The 12,985-nt window shown below is 57.4% G+C and overlaps 1 protein-coding gene across 1 annotated transcript; it reads right to left on the bottom strand.

Annotated features, from left to right (window-relative positions):
* Window positions 1–1,301: 1,301 nt before the first annotated feature.
* Mesp1 (mesoderm posterior bHLH transcription factor 1) lies at window positions 1,302–2,670 on the bottom strand. Its single transcript, XM_020181180.2, has 2 exons — window positions 2,050–2,670; window positions 1,302–1,778 (listed from the first exon to the last, which is right to left on the bottom strand). Exons 1-2 carry the CDS (start codon window positions 2,668–2,670, stop codon window positions 1,704–1,706), a joined length of 696 nt encoding a protein of 231 aa, XP_020036769.2. The 3' UTR covers window positions 1,302–1,703.
* Between the last annotated feature and the right edge of the window lie 10,315 nt (window positions 2,671–12,985).

Consider the following 12,985-nt stretch of genomic DNA (forward strand, 5'->3'; position numbering starts at 1 on the left):
TAGAGGTGCCCGGAAAGGGAGTGCCCAGCCGAGGGCGTGAGCTTCCTTCCCCCTTTGGATCCTTTCTGCAGCCAAATGCCAGCCAAGATGGACTCTGCTTAGGCCTGGAGCCCTGAACTGCAGAGCAGGGACCCTGACCCTGACTGCACGACTGCCTACCCTGGCCTGAGCTGAAATGGCCCCTGGGTGGAATTAAATACAAACCCAAGAAGCGTGATGAGTTAAGAGTACTGGGAACGGAAAGGGAAAGGAGTGAAGTTCTACCTGAGACAACATGGTGACCTTTCAGACATGCTGACCCCATGTTGTATGATTCCTCTGAAATGTGCAGAGCAGGCAAATTCCACTCCCAGTGGATGTGCCGGCAGGGGGCGAGGAGGGAATGGGATTGAGGCTAGTTAATAGGTAGAGCTTCTTTGGGGGGTGGTGGAAATGCTGGCAAATTAGTGGTGATGGTGGCTGACTCTGCCCAAACCAGTGAATTGTGCCCTTCAAAGGGATGACTTTTGCAGTGTGTGAATTATAGCTCAAGGTGCTTATAAAAACCAACACCCAAGGCCTGTGTTCCAGACACTTGAGGGAGAGGAGGAGTAAGCCCTTGGCAGAGGCTGCAATGCCACGAGTCACCCCCAAGCTTGAGTGCTGCCTGATCTGAGTCTCACCTGTGCAGACAGGAGTGGCGCAGCTCCGTCTGGCACAGATCAGTAACCAAGGGGCCCCAGCTAGACAGCCCAGAATCATGGCTAACAAACTCAGACTAGCCCACTGATGCGTTTGTGGTCCCCAAGCCACGTGGGAGGGAGACCTGGAGACCAGAGATGGGCAAACCCCAAGAACACCAGGTCTGAGGCCAGGAAGCTCCAGATCAAGGGGCGTCAGGCCTGGGACAATGACTCCTTGGGCTGCTGCCCTCTCAGTTCCCACATGAATGGAGCTGGCAAAACCCTAGCAGGGCTGAGAACTCCAACTCCCAAGTCCTATTTGGGTTTCAGTGCTGATCGTTATTCTGTAACACGGTCATCCCAGCATAGTAAGTGCACGGTACATAATGGAGCTGTGAGCCAGGAGTGGTAAGGTGCGCCTGTAATCCCAGCATCACCTGGGAGGCTGAGGCAGGAGAACTGGGAGTTTGAGGACAGCCTGTGCTACATAGCCAAATTCTGTCTCAAAAATAGCATTTAAAAAGGGGAGCTGCATTTTCTACAATAAAACCAAACATTGTGGTTTTATCTGGTTTTCTGCCAGGTTCAAAGGATTCCTGCTGCCACCTTCCCGCAGAACCGCCCCCCACCCCCATCTTCCCAGGCTGACCCATGCAGGACAGATGTGGAGGCAGGGAGGGGCACACAGGGCTGGCCTGTGTGTTTGGGGGCTGAAGATGACAAGAGCCCCTCTTGACACTCCATGTTTGGCAGGGAGGTTGGGAGCCGTGTGTACAGGCAGAGGGACACCAGCTCAAATAGTTTATTCACAAATAAATAAATACACAGCAGGTAGAGCCTCCCGCAGGCTGCAAAGCCCTGCCCCCAGGTCCCTCCTTCCACAGCAGTGGCAGCGGTGGGGCTGGGGAGGCCTTCCTGGACGAGGCCATGCCATCAGAATAGCTGGTGGTCCTTCCAGGGCAGGGAATCCGCCTCCAAGGTGCTGAGGCCAGCAGTCTCGGTGCTCACACAGGGCGCCAGTCGTCCGCTGTCACTGACTCCTCAGGCCGGCGGCCACTCCTGGGGCGAGAGGGGCATCCAGTTCTCCAGCAGGGCCAGCATTTCGCAGGGAAAGGGCTGCGGGGAGGAGCAAACGGTACAGCGCTCAGCGCCCGCGAGTGCACGGGCGGCCGCGGCGCACGACCCGCGTCCCCAGGCTCCACGTTCGGGGGACCTCGACCCCCGCGTGGCCTCTCCCTCCCCTCGTTGCTTGCGCGCCCAGGGCTCGCGGGGCTGCTCCCACGAGCGGACAGGTGAGGCCAGGCTGCCATCGAGCGCGGGCAGGGTGGCTGGTCACCGGGTGGGGCTGTGCGCCCGCGGCGTTCCCCGCGGGGAGGAAGCTACTAACCGGCGACGAGGGGCTCGGCTCCGCTGGACACTCGGCATTAAGCACGGGCAGATCGCAAGGCTCGGGCGCGGCTCGGGGTCTGGGTCGGGTGGGTGGGGACTCCCAGGTGGCCCCGTGGCAGATGGCCGAGCCCAGGCTGGGACCGCCACTACCAGGGCCACCACCAGGGCCGCCGTCGGGGCAGAGCGGGCAGCAGCAGCAGCCCCGAGGGGACGCGGCGTCCGCACGTCGCCGGCGGCGCTGCAGACCGTCGTCGCTGAGGCCCAGCACGGCCGACAGGTGGCCGATGTAGCGGATGGCCAGGCGCAGCGTCTCGATCTTGGTGAGGCGCTGGCCGGCGGGCGCCACGGCGGGCGGCAGGAAGCGGCGCAGCTCGTGCAGGGCGCGGGCGAGCGTGCGCATGCGCAGTTTCTCGCGCTCGCTGGCGCTCTGCCGCTGCCGGCTGCCCAGGCGGCTGCCGCGTCTCTCCGCCGTCGGGGCGCGGGCGGCTGGACCGCTGTCCCACGGGTCCGGGGACGAGGCTGGGGAGCAGCCGCTGGCCTTGTCGCCGGGAGGTGGCGGCCCCCAGCCCGGGGACAGAAGCCAGGACTCGGAGCGCAGCGGGCACAGGGGCTGGGCCATGGCAGCCGAGACCAGACGCTGCGTCCAGGGCCCGGGGCCGCTTTATCCCCGGCCCGAGGTGTGAAGTGGCCCCTTCCAGGCCACATCAGCACTTCAAAGCGGGCTCGGGGCCTGCGGGGGCGGGGCCTGACTCTTTGAACCGGGAGAGGGGCCACGGTGCCGGTGCCGTGCGGACCCCTTGGTTCGCCCCACCTGGCCCGGGGCCTGGGCACCCTAACTGCACCCGGCTGACCGGGGCCGGCCAGCCATGCAGGTTACAGGAAGCGGCTCACAGACCTCGAGGCCGCTCCCCGCGGCTGGAGCCCACCTTCAGCTATCGGAGACCGTGTGCAAATTCTTCATTTTCTTGCGCTTTAGTTGGCAGCGTGTTTCATGGGAGCCTCCGGGCATGCGCCAGCGGACTGGAATGGGGTAGGGACCGGGCATGGGGCCCTGATTCCCTCCCAGGTCGGGGTAACTGGAATCCATACCTTCTAAGAGCAGAGGGAGGCTGCTGGTGACACAAGGACCGAGCTGTGCCAGGCAAATCCAGCAAGCTGGCCCAAGCCAATGAAGGTGCCGGGAGCACCGGGGCACAGGAAGGGGTGACCCTGCTGCCCCTCTCTCAGAACTCCCCCAGCCTGACAGGATCAGGAGCTTGGCCTATTCTACAGGTGCTCAGCGGCCACCACGGTCCGATTGCTAGTGTTGTGTCACTTTGGGCTAGATACAAGTTTGCCAGTGAAATGTAGTTAGAAGTGATGCCCGAAGAGTATTCGACACAGTTCCTGAGCCCTTCCTAATAAAAATGTTCAGCCAGCGAGTAACGGAGAGGAACTTGCTCTGCCTGGTGTCCACAGGTGGCATCAAAGCAAACAGCGAGTCTGCAGTCTCCCTGGTATGGGGACGTGGAGATATCTGCCCTTGTCACACATATTCAACTTTGGGCTCCAGCTTGGGAGATGAGGAAAGATGGGAGGAAGGAGAGAGAGGAACGAAGGAAAGAAATGAGGGAGGGAGGGAGGGAGGAAGGTTAGGGGAATTAAGTATCCCTCTTTACGTGCCTGACCATCACATTGAAAATCTTGAAGGGCCAGGCCCTGGTGGCTCTCGCCTGCAATCTTAGCTGTTCAGGAGGCAGAGGTCAGGAGGATTGAGGTGCAAAGCCAGCCCAGGCCAATAGTTTGAAAGACCGTATCTCAAAAAAAACTCATCACAAAAATAGGGCTAGTGGAGTGGCTCAAGGTGTTGAGGTGTAAGCCCTGAGTTCAAACCCCAGCACTGCAAAAAAAAAAAAAAAAAATCTCGAAGGATCTATCTTGCCTGCCTGGCCCCTCAGACCTTGCACCCCTCAGACAGGTTAGACTGTGAAGTATGTGATTTCGGGCATCACGTCTTTACCTGTTTCTTCTTTGAAAAGGGAATCTAGGGGTGATGTCAGTGCCAGGTGGCCTCCAGCTCCCTCAAGACTCTGGTAAGCTGGTTTGTGGTGATGAAGCCCAGTGGCTTGAATCTGACTCCCTGGGTGTCTCTGCCCACCATCATTTCCCTGGCCTGTCTCTATCTCCTACTGCCTTGGCCTCCCCCAGCACCTTCTACAGCCCCTCCTCTGCAATCTGTCACAACTGCTGTGACATGCCGCGCCCCGGTCACATCAGGAGAAGCACTACCCACCTCCCTGGGGTGGGGAGAAGGTGAGGAGCACACGCCTGAGAGCCCATCCAGTCCCAAGGAGCCCCCCAGCCTACAGCAGGGTCCACCCCTCCGGACGTGGCAGATGGATGCCTTCCCAGGGCACAAATGCCAGTGCGGAAGCCCAGGGATTGGGCCTCTTGGATGATGCTGGGCTGGAAGGAACAACAGGTTGGGAACTGGTAGTGCCTGTGTGCTGGGGTTGGGCGGAGAGGAGCTGCAGAGAGACCAGACAGCAGGAAAGGCCAGATGTCAGCAGGCTCTGGTCACACTTGTCCAGGGACTGCCAAGCATGTGAGTGCTCACAGTGCCCTCCCATTTCAACAATTGTCATTTCACATTGTGAGTGAGAAAGATCAGAGCGACCCAAGCTCGTGTTTTATGGTCATGTCTTGTGTGTGTGTGTGCAGTACTGGGGCTTGAACTCAGGGCCTACACCTTCAGCCACTCCACCAACCCTTTTTTGTGATGGGTTTTTTCGAGATAGGGTCTCGAACTATGTGCCTGGAGCTGGCTTCAAACCACCGTTCTCCTGATGGCTGCCTCCTGAGTAGCTCGGATTACAGATACGAGCCACTGGCACCCAGCTGTCAGGTCTTTATTTGAAAATAAAGTTTAGTACGCATAGTTTCTTGATCAAAGAAGTGTGCAGGTACAGTGTGCGTAACAAATTTGTCAGCCGGTCCACCTGCTTCTGAAAAGCCACCTTCACTGGCTTCTTGTTAAGGATGCGTTAGGTGCATTTGTGTTTTACGTACAAAATCAACTAGATGTGTCTGGGCAAGAGGCCATATGTGTGGGAGGCACTTCTTATGTTGAAAACACCACCTGCGAATACTCAGATCTGAAACCTGACAGTTAACATTGGGTACATGGGAGCCACAGAGAGATACAGAGCAGGAGAGCATGATGGGAAGAGGCCTGGTGTCAGAGATGAGGGAGGGTTAAAAGGAACAGGGCAGAAGAGGTGGGGTGCAAGGGAAGGCTCTAACTCCAGCCCTATCCCTAGGGTCTTGAGTCCTCGAGGCTGACAAATTGGAAGTGCCACGTGGAGTGCCTCCCTCTCCTGTTGCCCCTGGGGTCTCTGGAAAGCCATCTCAGGGGCCCAGTTGGTGCCAGGCTGAAGCTGTGGCCAGTACCCTGCTGCAGCCTCCCCCACCCTCCCCCACCAACCTCTCTCCCCTTTGATCTCCTTATCTGGCCAGCCTCTGCAGTGGGTTCATTTGGGAGTTGCCAGAGTTAATGACTTCTCCAGGCCACAGGGCCCACACCCCCTCCCGCTGGGCTGAGGCCTTCACACTTTTGGGGACTGTGTTTTGACAAGTGCCTGGAGCCCTAGGCTTCTGCGCCCCTGGCCCAAGCCTCCCCTTGCAGCCTACGTGTAAGGCTGGGAATCCAAGGCTTGGGGCTACTCCACCAGAGCAGAGGTGAGAGTTCAAGCCTTGGCCTCAGGTGGGGGGGGGCAGGCATAACAGAGCAGGCCCCTCCCAGGCTCAGCACAGCCCTCCACCAGTGCTAGGCCCAGGCTGCTTCCTCCTGCCAAGCCGGGTCTGGTGGGGGGGGGCCCATCTCAGCACCCTCGTTTCGTTTCTCTGCCATAGGAGTGCTAATCAGAGGTGCTATGTCAATACTCGCCTCGCAGCAACCTAATCCCCACCTCACTGGAGCCAGAGGCCCCAGGGGAAGGAAGCGGCTCTGCCCCATTGCCAGCCTACTTAGCATCAGGGGACACCCCTAATTATGATGTCCGGACAGCTGGGGATCTGCCACCACCCCTCAGCACAGGCCACCCTTCAGGAGAAAGACTGCCAGTTATTATGTCTCCACCTCAGGCAGCCTTGGCCTCCAGGCCGGAGTTGAGTCACTGTAGGTCAGGGTCCTTTTTCTGTACCATTTGGGCATCCACCTCCCCAGGCCTCAGTTCTGCCTGTGTGCCCTGGGTGAGGTGTCCACATCACTGTGACTGGCACTGTGCAGGGGCTGGCTGGGCCACAACTCCTATGACACTCTGTGATGTGGGGGACCTTGCCCCGCGTGGCAGATGAAGGAGAAATCTGGAGAGGTTGTCCCATGTCACACAGCTGCAGGGACAGGGCATGGGGCCTGCCCTTCTTTATGCTTCTCCATCTCCTTTGGAGGACGTGCACCCTGGAGGGACACCCTGAGAATGAGGGGCTCCAGAACCCTTGAGCCCCCCCATCAGGTCTCGCTTCACATCAGAGACTGTGGGGATGCAAAAAGAAAAAGTTTCCAGACCCCACCCAGGTCCTAATGGACGACGGTGCCGGAGCCCCTGGATGTGGAAAGTAAAAGCCCAGAATTCTGATGCAGTGCACCAATCCCGAGAGCAGTGACGGCCCTGGAGGGGATCCTGCTCCTCCGTGGATCCACTACTCACCACCCTCCCTGCCCCCCCAGGGCACAGCATCCTCAGAGGGTCCAGCAGTGCAGCCCCACTTCTCCCCTGCCTACCTTCCATCGGCCTCCCACTAAGGCCCGAGGCTCCAGGGGAGCCCCTGCCAGCACTCATCACCTCTCTCCTCACACCTTTAGCTCTTGGAGCCACCGAGCTGGCAAGCCATATGGAATAGATTATTCTGGACCTAAGGTAATCTGATTATCTGGCCATAGTGCTCAGCCAGTGCCAGTCACAGGCAGCACAGGGGTGACAAGGGGGGCGGGGGAAGAGAGGAGAGAGATTTGCAGATTCCTGGAACGGATGGAGAGGAAGTGCGGGTGTGAGCCTGGAGTGGGCTGATGGTGCCAATGAGAGGGGCACCTCTCTCCTTGGGGTGTCAACACCTAGACTCCTTTGTTTCACCCAGGTAAGTGGGATGCGGCTGAGCCTTAGAGTGAAAACTGGAGAAACTGAGGCATACTGGGATAAAGAGCAGAGCTTGCTCAAAGCAAAGAGGCAGGTGTGAGAATCTGGGGAAACTTGTCTCGTGTGCCTCAGTTTTTCCCGACTGCCTGCTGAGCCATCCTGCAGGAGGAAACCCCTTCTCCCAGAGGGTTGACCCTGGCTTTCCAGGGCCCTGGCATTTCCAGAGACTGTCGGCAGAGGGCGCTGCCAGCCACCCAAGAGCTGCAAACTTGAGCAGGGTCTGGGGAACCCTGCAGATATTAGAGGCTTAACCCAGGTTGGGCCCTGCCTTAGGGTGAGACACTGGGAATGCCAGGCTGGCTTGAGAATTGGCGAAGGGTGGTCCAGGACCAGGGTAAGTCTGTGTCAACCTGCTTGCTCCCCTGCCACCAGGAAAACGTGTTTCTGTCAGAACACGCACACGCAGGCACACGCACAGCCCTGGCTGCAGCTAAACCAGAAAAAGCTCAGATCACCAGCTACAGCTCAGGCCGAGGCTGCCCCAGCTCCGAGCCTTTCCAGCTCCCGGGTGAGGATTTGCGGCCCAACTGTGTAACCTGGGGCTCCCAGCTGGCACGCCAGCCTCGCAGAAAAGCACGATGGGACTCAATCATCTCCACAGTAGGCACTGTTTTCTGGCCCTGATATTTAGGGAGGGTGGTCCATAGGGTGGGAGGAGGCAAAGGGCCAGGTCCCCAACCTGGAATCCCACACCAAGTTTCTGGGGGTGCTTGGGCTGCTCAGCTGACTCTAGGTCCTCCGTCCCAACAGTAAATGTACCTGACTTGAGGCCGGTAAAAAGAGTGAGGGTTCTCAGGACAGATCTGGAAAGCTGGAATGCACGTGGTGTAGGGACCCTCTGCTGGAGGGCATCCGGGGAAAGGCGATGGAGCTTCAACCGGCCAGATGACAAATACCACGAAGGACCCCGTGCGATCGGTACTGTGTGCTAAGCCCCAGGATGTGACAGGGCTCACCCCTGTTCAAAAGAACACCAGACCAGCCCTGGGCCTGACCCAGAAAGACTTCCTCACCCGGCAGACTGCCCCATCATGGGCCCTTGGATGGCAGAAGTGCCCGGCTGAGGAGCCCCAGCTGTGCCCAGCACGCTGCTGGCTGCCATTAACCAAGATGCTCTCAACCGCCTGCGGCCGGCCTGAGGCCCCACTGATCCCTATGGGACTCTGTCCTGGGTAGAAAAGAGTAAGCTGCAAATGTAGACAGGCTGCTGAGTGACACAGCAAACCCACGACATGGCCCAGACCTGAAAAAACCCTGCGCAGAAAGTCACCGAGTGACTGCACGTGTCCTGCTAGGGGCTGCTGCATGTGTATGAGAGCCGCAGGACTGTCCACCAGACAGTCCTGTCCTTCCACCATGGGGAGGGGCTCTTTAAATGTGCAAACCCGGAACGAGGCAGCCATAACGTCACGAGGACATGTAACCTTAGGGGACCACAGTCATGCACAGTCCAGTGTTTGCTGATGACTGACTCAGCATGCCACATGAACTGAACATACTTCATATTGTGGGGGCAGGTCCGGCTTTGGGGGCAGGTCAGGAGAGACTTTTGTCTTATCTGTAATGTGCACTTTTTTTTTCACAAGGAGATTCCATCCATGTATTACCCTGTGCAATTTAAAAATAATTTTGCAGGGCTGGGGATGTAGCTAAGGAACAGAGTGGCCCTGGGTTCAGTTCTCAGCACCACAATTAATAATAATAATAATAAAAATTTCAAATACAGGCACAGGGGTATACCTATGTGAAAGAGCACCTACCTAGTAAGCTGAGGCCCTGAGTTCAATCCCAGTACTGCCCCACCCCCAAATCTTGCTGCAGAAATAAATTTATTGATTTAGAAAAATGTAGCCAGGCACGATGGCTTATGTCTGTAATCCCAGCTATGGGAGAGGCACAGGCAGGAGGACCACATTCCAAGGCTGGCCCTGGGCAAAAACATGAGAAAAATAATGACAATGCAAAAACAGGGCTGGGAGGTGGACGGCCTGCCCAGCAAGCACAAGGCCCTGAGTTCAATCCCAAAGAGGAAAGGGAAGGAAGGGAGAGAGGAAGGACAGAGGGGGGAAGGACAGAAAGAGCCAGGCATCAGTGGCTAACACCTATAATGCCAGCTATTCAGGAGGCAGAGATAAGGAGGATCAAAGCCAGCCCAGGGAAATAGTTCATGAGTCCCTATCTTGAAAAAACCCATCACAAAAAAAGGCTGGTGGAGTGGCTCAAGGTGTAGGCCCCGAGTTCAAACCCCAGTACTGCAAAAAAAAAAAAAAAAAAAAAAAAGAGGGAGGGAGGAGGGGGAAAAGAAAATGTTCTTAGCACATCAACATGACACACACTGGTCGCAAAACAACCTCTCCCTTCTGTGCCCAGAGTAATTGAAAGGCACTAAAGCAGGTATTTGTATGCCAGGGTTCAGAGCAGCACTGTTCACAAGAGCCAGTGGTGGAAGCAGCTCAAAGGCCATCCGTGCATGAACGGCTAAACAAAATGTGGTCTGCACACACATGGAATATTACTCAACCCTGTAAAGGAAAGAAGTCCTGATACATGCTGCAAGGAAGTGTGTTATCACCATGCAGCACCATGCAGCCCACTTCCCAGCCAGTTCACACCCAGGAGGTGGGGTGCAAGCCTCCCCCACCCAGTGGACACCTCACTCCTTGTTTTGTCCTCCCCCAGAGCTAAGAAACTCAGAGGGTCGCTCCTCTCCTCCTACAGGCCACACAGGTAAGTCTGGCAGATACCCACTTCATAGATGATTCCTCGGGTGGGGAATCGAACCTAGCCTCTGCTGGCCCTAAGCCAGAGCCTCCTGCACAGGCCTTGCTGTCCTGGCAGAGTTCCGTGGCTCAGCCTTCAGCTACAGGAGCAGCCAAGAGTGTGCTCCAGGCCCCAGCCCCTCCCAGTGCTCTCTGCCGCTTCCACCGCTCCCCCCGCCCCATTCTGTGCCCCCAGCCCTGCCCTGCCCTGCCCTGCCCTGCCCTGCAAGGCCTGGCCAGGAAGTCAAAGCCAGATATCACCACGTTGGAAGCTGATTCTAGCGGGTCTCAGGCAAATGACAGGAGCTCCGCTGGGCCATGTCCTCATCTGAGCCAGGGAGGAATGACCTGTGCCTGTGCCATGGGGTCTGAGCACCCAGCAGACATGCCAGTCCGAGACCCCATCAGGGAGAGCCCCAGATTCAGGGGCTGCTCTGTGACCTTATCCTGGTGCCTTCCAATGACACTGGTGACCCTCTGCCAGGCAGGCTGTTGTCATGAGACCTCCCTGGCTGTGCCTAGTGCCATACAGCAGCCCCCAAGGCCAGGAAAAGTTGACTCAGGGTCCATCCCTGGGCCAGGGGTGTAAGCCCAGCCTCTCTCCTGGCCCCAGCCCAGTGGTCCTCTCTGGGGCGTCTGCAGGGCCTGCTGCTGGCTGTTATGGAGGCCCCCATGCATTCTCGTTCCCAAGTTGACACCTTCTGCTCTGAGGGAGGCGGCTTCGTGTCAACAGGCAGCCTGGAGGTGTGAAGGTGGCCACAGGGCCTGGCCCTCTCCACTGGCTGGTAACGAGAATACCACCCGGCCTTGCTCCTTCCCTCCCACGTTCCCACAGCAGGACACCCAGGGCCTGCAGGGGACCCAATGGGACAGAAGGGAAGGGAGGCCTGTGGTCAGAGGCCAGGTCTTAATATGGCTTTAGGTCTTCAGACCTGCTCCCAGGACCCTGTGCCACCTGCCAGGGAGAAGACCTAGGGACTCCTGGGAGCAGGGCTGTGGGCTGCCAGGCGCTGCTGGGGTCAGGGGTGAGCAAAGGGTGAGGTCTGTACTCAGTCACCAAGGGACGGTGCTCTCCTGTATCCCCACCAGGGCCCAGGGCTGGATGAGCACATGGGGGATGACTTGAGGTAAAGTCCTAAGAGGCCAGCAAGGCGGTCCTGGGATGGAGGCCTCTGACTCCCCACACTTCACTGCACCAAGCTGGCCTGTGCCACACAGGCCACAGGGAATGGTGGCCTATGGCTCTAGCCTTGAGAGCAAGCCCGCCCTGGCCACGAGCTCTAGGCAGTGAGAGCAGGTGGGGTGATCAAGCCTGCACCCTCACCCCAGGACCACCCAGAGTCCTCTCCCTGATCTGATCACCAGGCCAACTTCTGGACAGAGCTGGGCAGGTCCCAGAACACAGTCCACTCTCCTCCTGTGCGTGTCTGACCCGTGACTCTCTGGCTTCCTCTTAATTCCCTCTGGGAACTGGCCGCTCACTCCCTGCCTCACAAGACAGTCCTCCTAGTCCTAGAGAGTTCTGTAGCCTGTCCCTGGAGTGTCTGGGCCTCTGAAGACATGACTGCATCCTCTTGAGTTTTTTCCTTTTGAACTAAACACCCCCAAGTCCTTCCGCTGTTTCTCTGGTGACCCAGCCCCCACCATTACTCTAGCTGAGCTAGGGTCTTCCCCGAGTCTCTTCAGCCCCCTGCCTGGGGAGCGGGGACCAGCACCCCTTTGGCTGAAGGGCCCCTGCTTCTTGCAAGTTCAAATGCAGCTCAGGATCACATTTACTTTGCGGGCACTTGACACCTGGAGGCAAAGACCCTTATACTCTTCCCACACGTACTGCTGTTAGCCTGATGCCTCCTGACCCTGAACTTGGAGGAAGGTGCTCATGGCTCTTATTCCGTTTGATGGATGGTCCAGCTTGGTGGGACCTCTTAACTCTGTGTTGCCTATCACTTCCTGGGTTCAGGTCTGACCCCAAGTTACTGCATTCAGATCATAGTGCTTGCTGGGCACTGGCAAGCACTCCTGTAACCCTAGCTACTTGGGAGGCTGAGATCAGGAGGAGTGTGGTTTGAGGCCAGCCTGGGCAAGTAATTCTTGAGACCCCCATCTCCAAAATAACCAGAGCAAAAGGACTGGAAATGTGGCTCAAGTGGTAGAGCACCTGCTTTGCAAGCACAAAGCCTTGAGTTCAAACCCCAGTCCCACCCCCCCAAAAAATGAGAGAGAGACCTGAGACCTTCCTCCAGACAAACATCCACCCGTCCATCTTCGGAATGTGGAATCTGTTGTGAATTCACTTAACTAAACCCCGCCCAGCTCATTTGGCCCATTTGTTGACAAGGATCTCCTAGGAAGTTCTATACCCTGGGGACAGGAATGGTTTAGTTGGTCGTAGGGTACACTCTGAATGACAAGATGGTGATTTCTTTCCCCTCACAGTAAGGAAACTCTGGGGTGGACAGTCCAGAACCAGTGTGGCCCTTCCCTGTTGTCATCAATACCTCAAGGTTCTTTTTCCTTCACATAGCCTTAGTGTGTGGTTTCTGTCCTTGAGATTGCCTCAGGGTCACAGTAGGACAGCTGAAGTCCTAACCATCACCTGTTTTCCAGGTAAGAACAAATGATAAGGGAGTAGAGCCCCAGGATAAGACCTCTCAGCTTTAAAGCGTTCCCAAGCCGGTTGTGGTTGTAGGCACCTGTAATCCCAGCTATAGGAGGATGAAGGAGGAGAACCATGAGTTTGAGGCCAGCCCGGACAACACAGTGAGACCCCCGCTTCAAAAAACAAAACAGAATAGCTCCTCCAGAAGACCCAGCCAATGAGGACGCCTCCCAACATCTCACTGGCCATTCCCTCTGCAAGGGAGCCAGGGAAATACAGGCTTTGCAGGGCAGCTCACCAAGCACAGCAATGTAGGGCCTGTTATCAAGAGCTTGTAACAGCGCGGAGTGGGCACCGGACCAGGTGAGCCACACTCACGAGCCCACACGCGTCCCACCAGAA

Source organism: Castor canadensis, chromosome 19 (genome assembly GCF_047511655.1).
Source record: "Castor canadensis chromosome 19, mCasCan1.hap1v2, whole genome shotgun sequence".
NCBI lineage: Eukaryota > Metazoa > Chordata > Mammalia > Rodentia > Castoridae > Castor > Castor canadensis.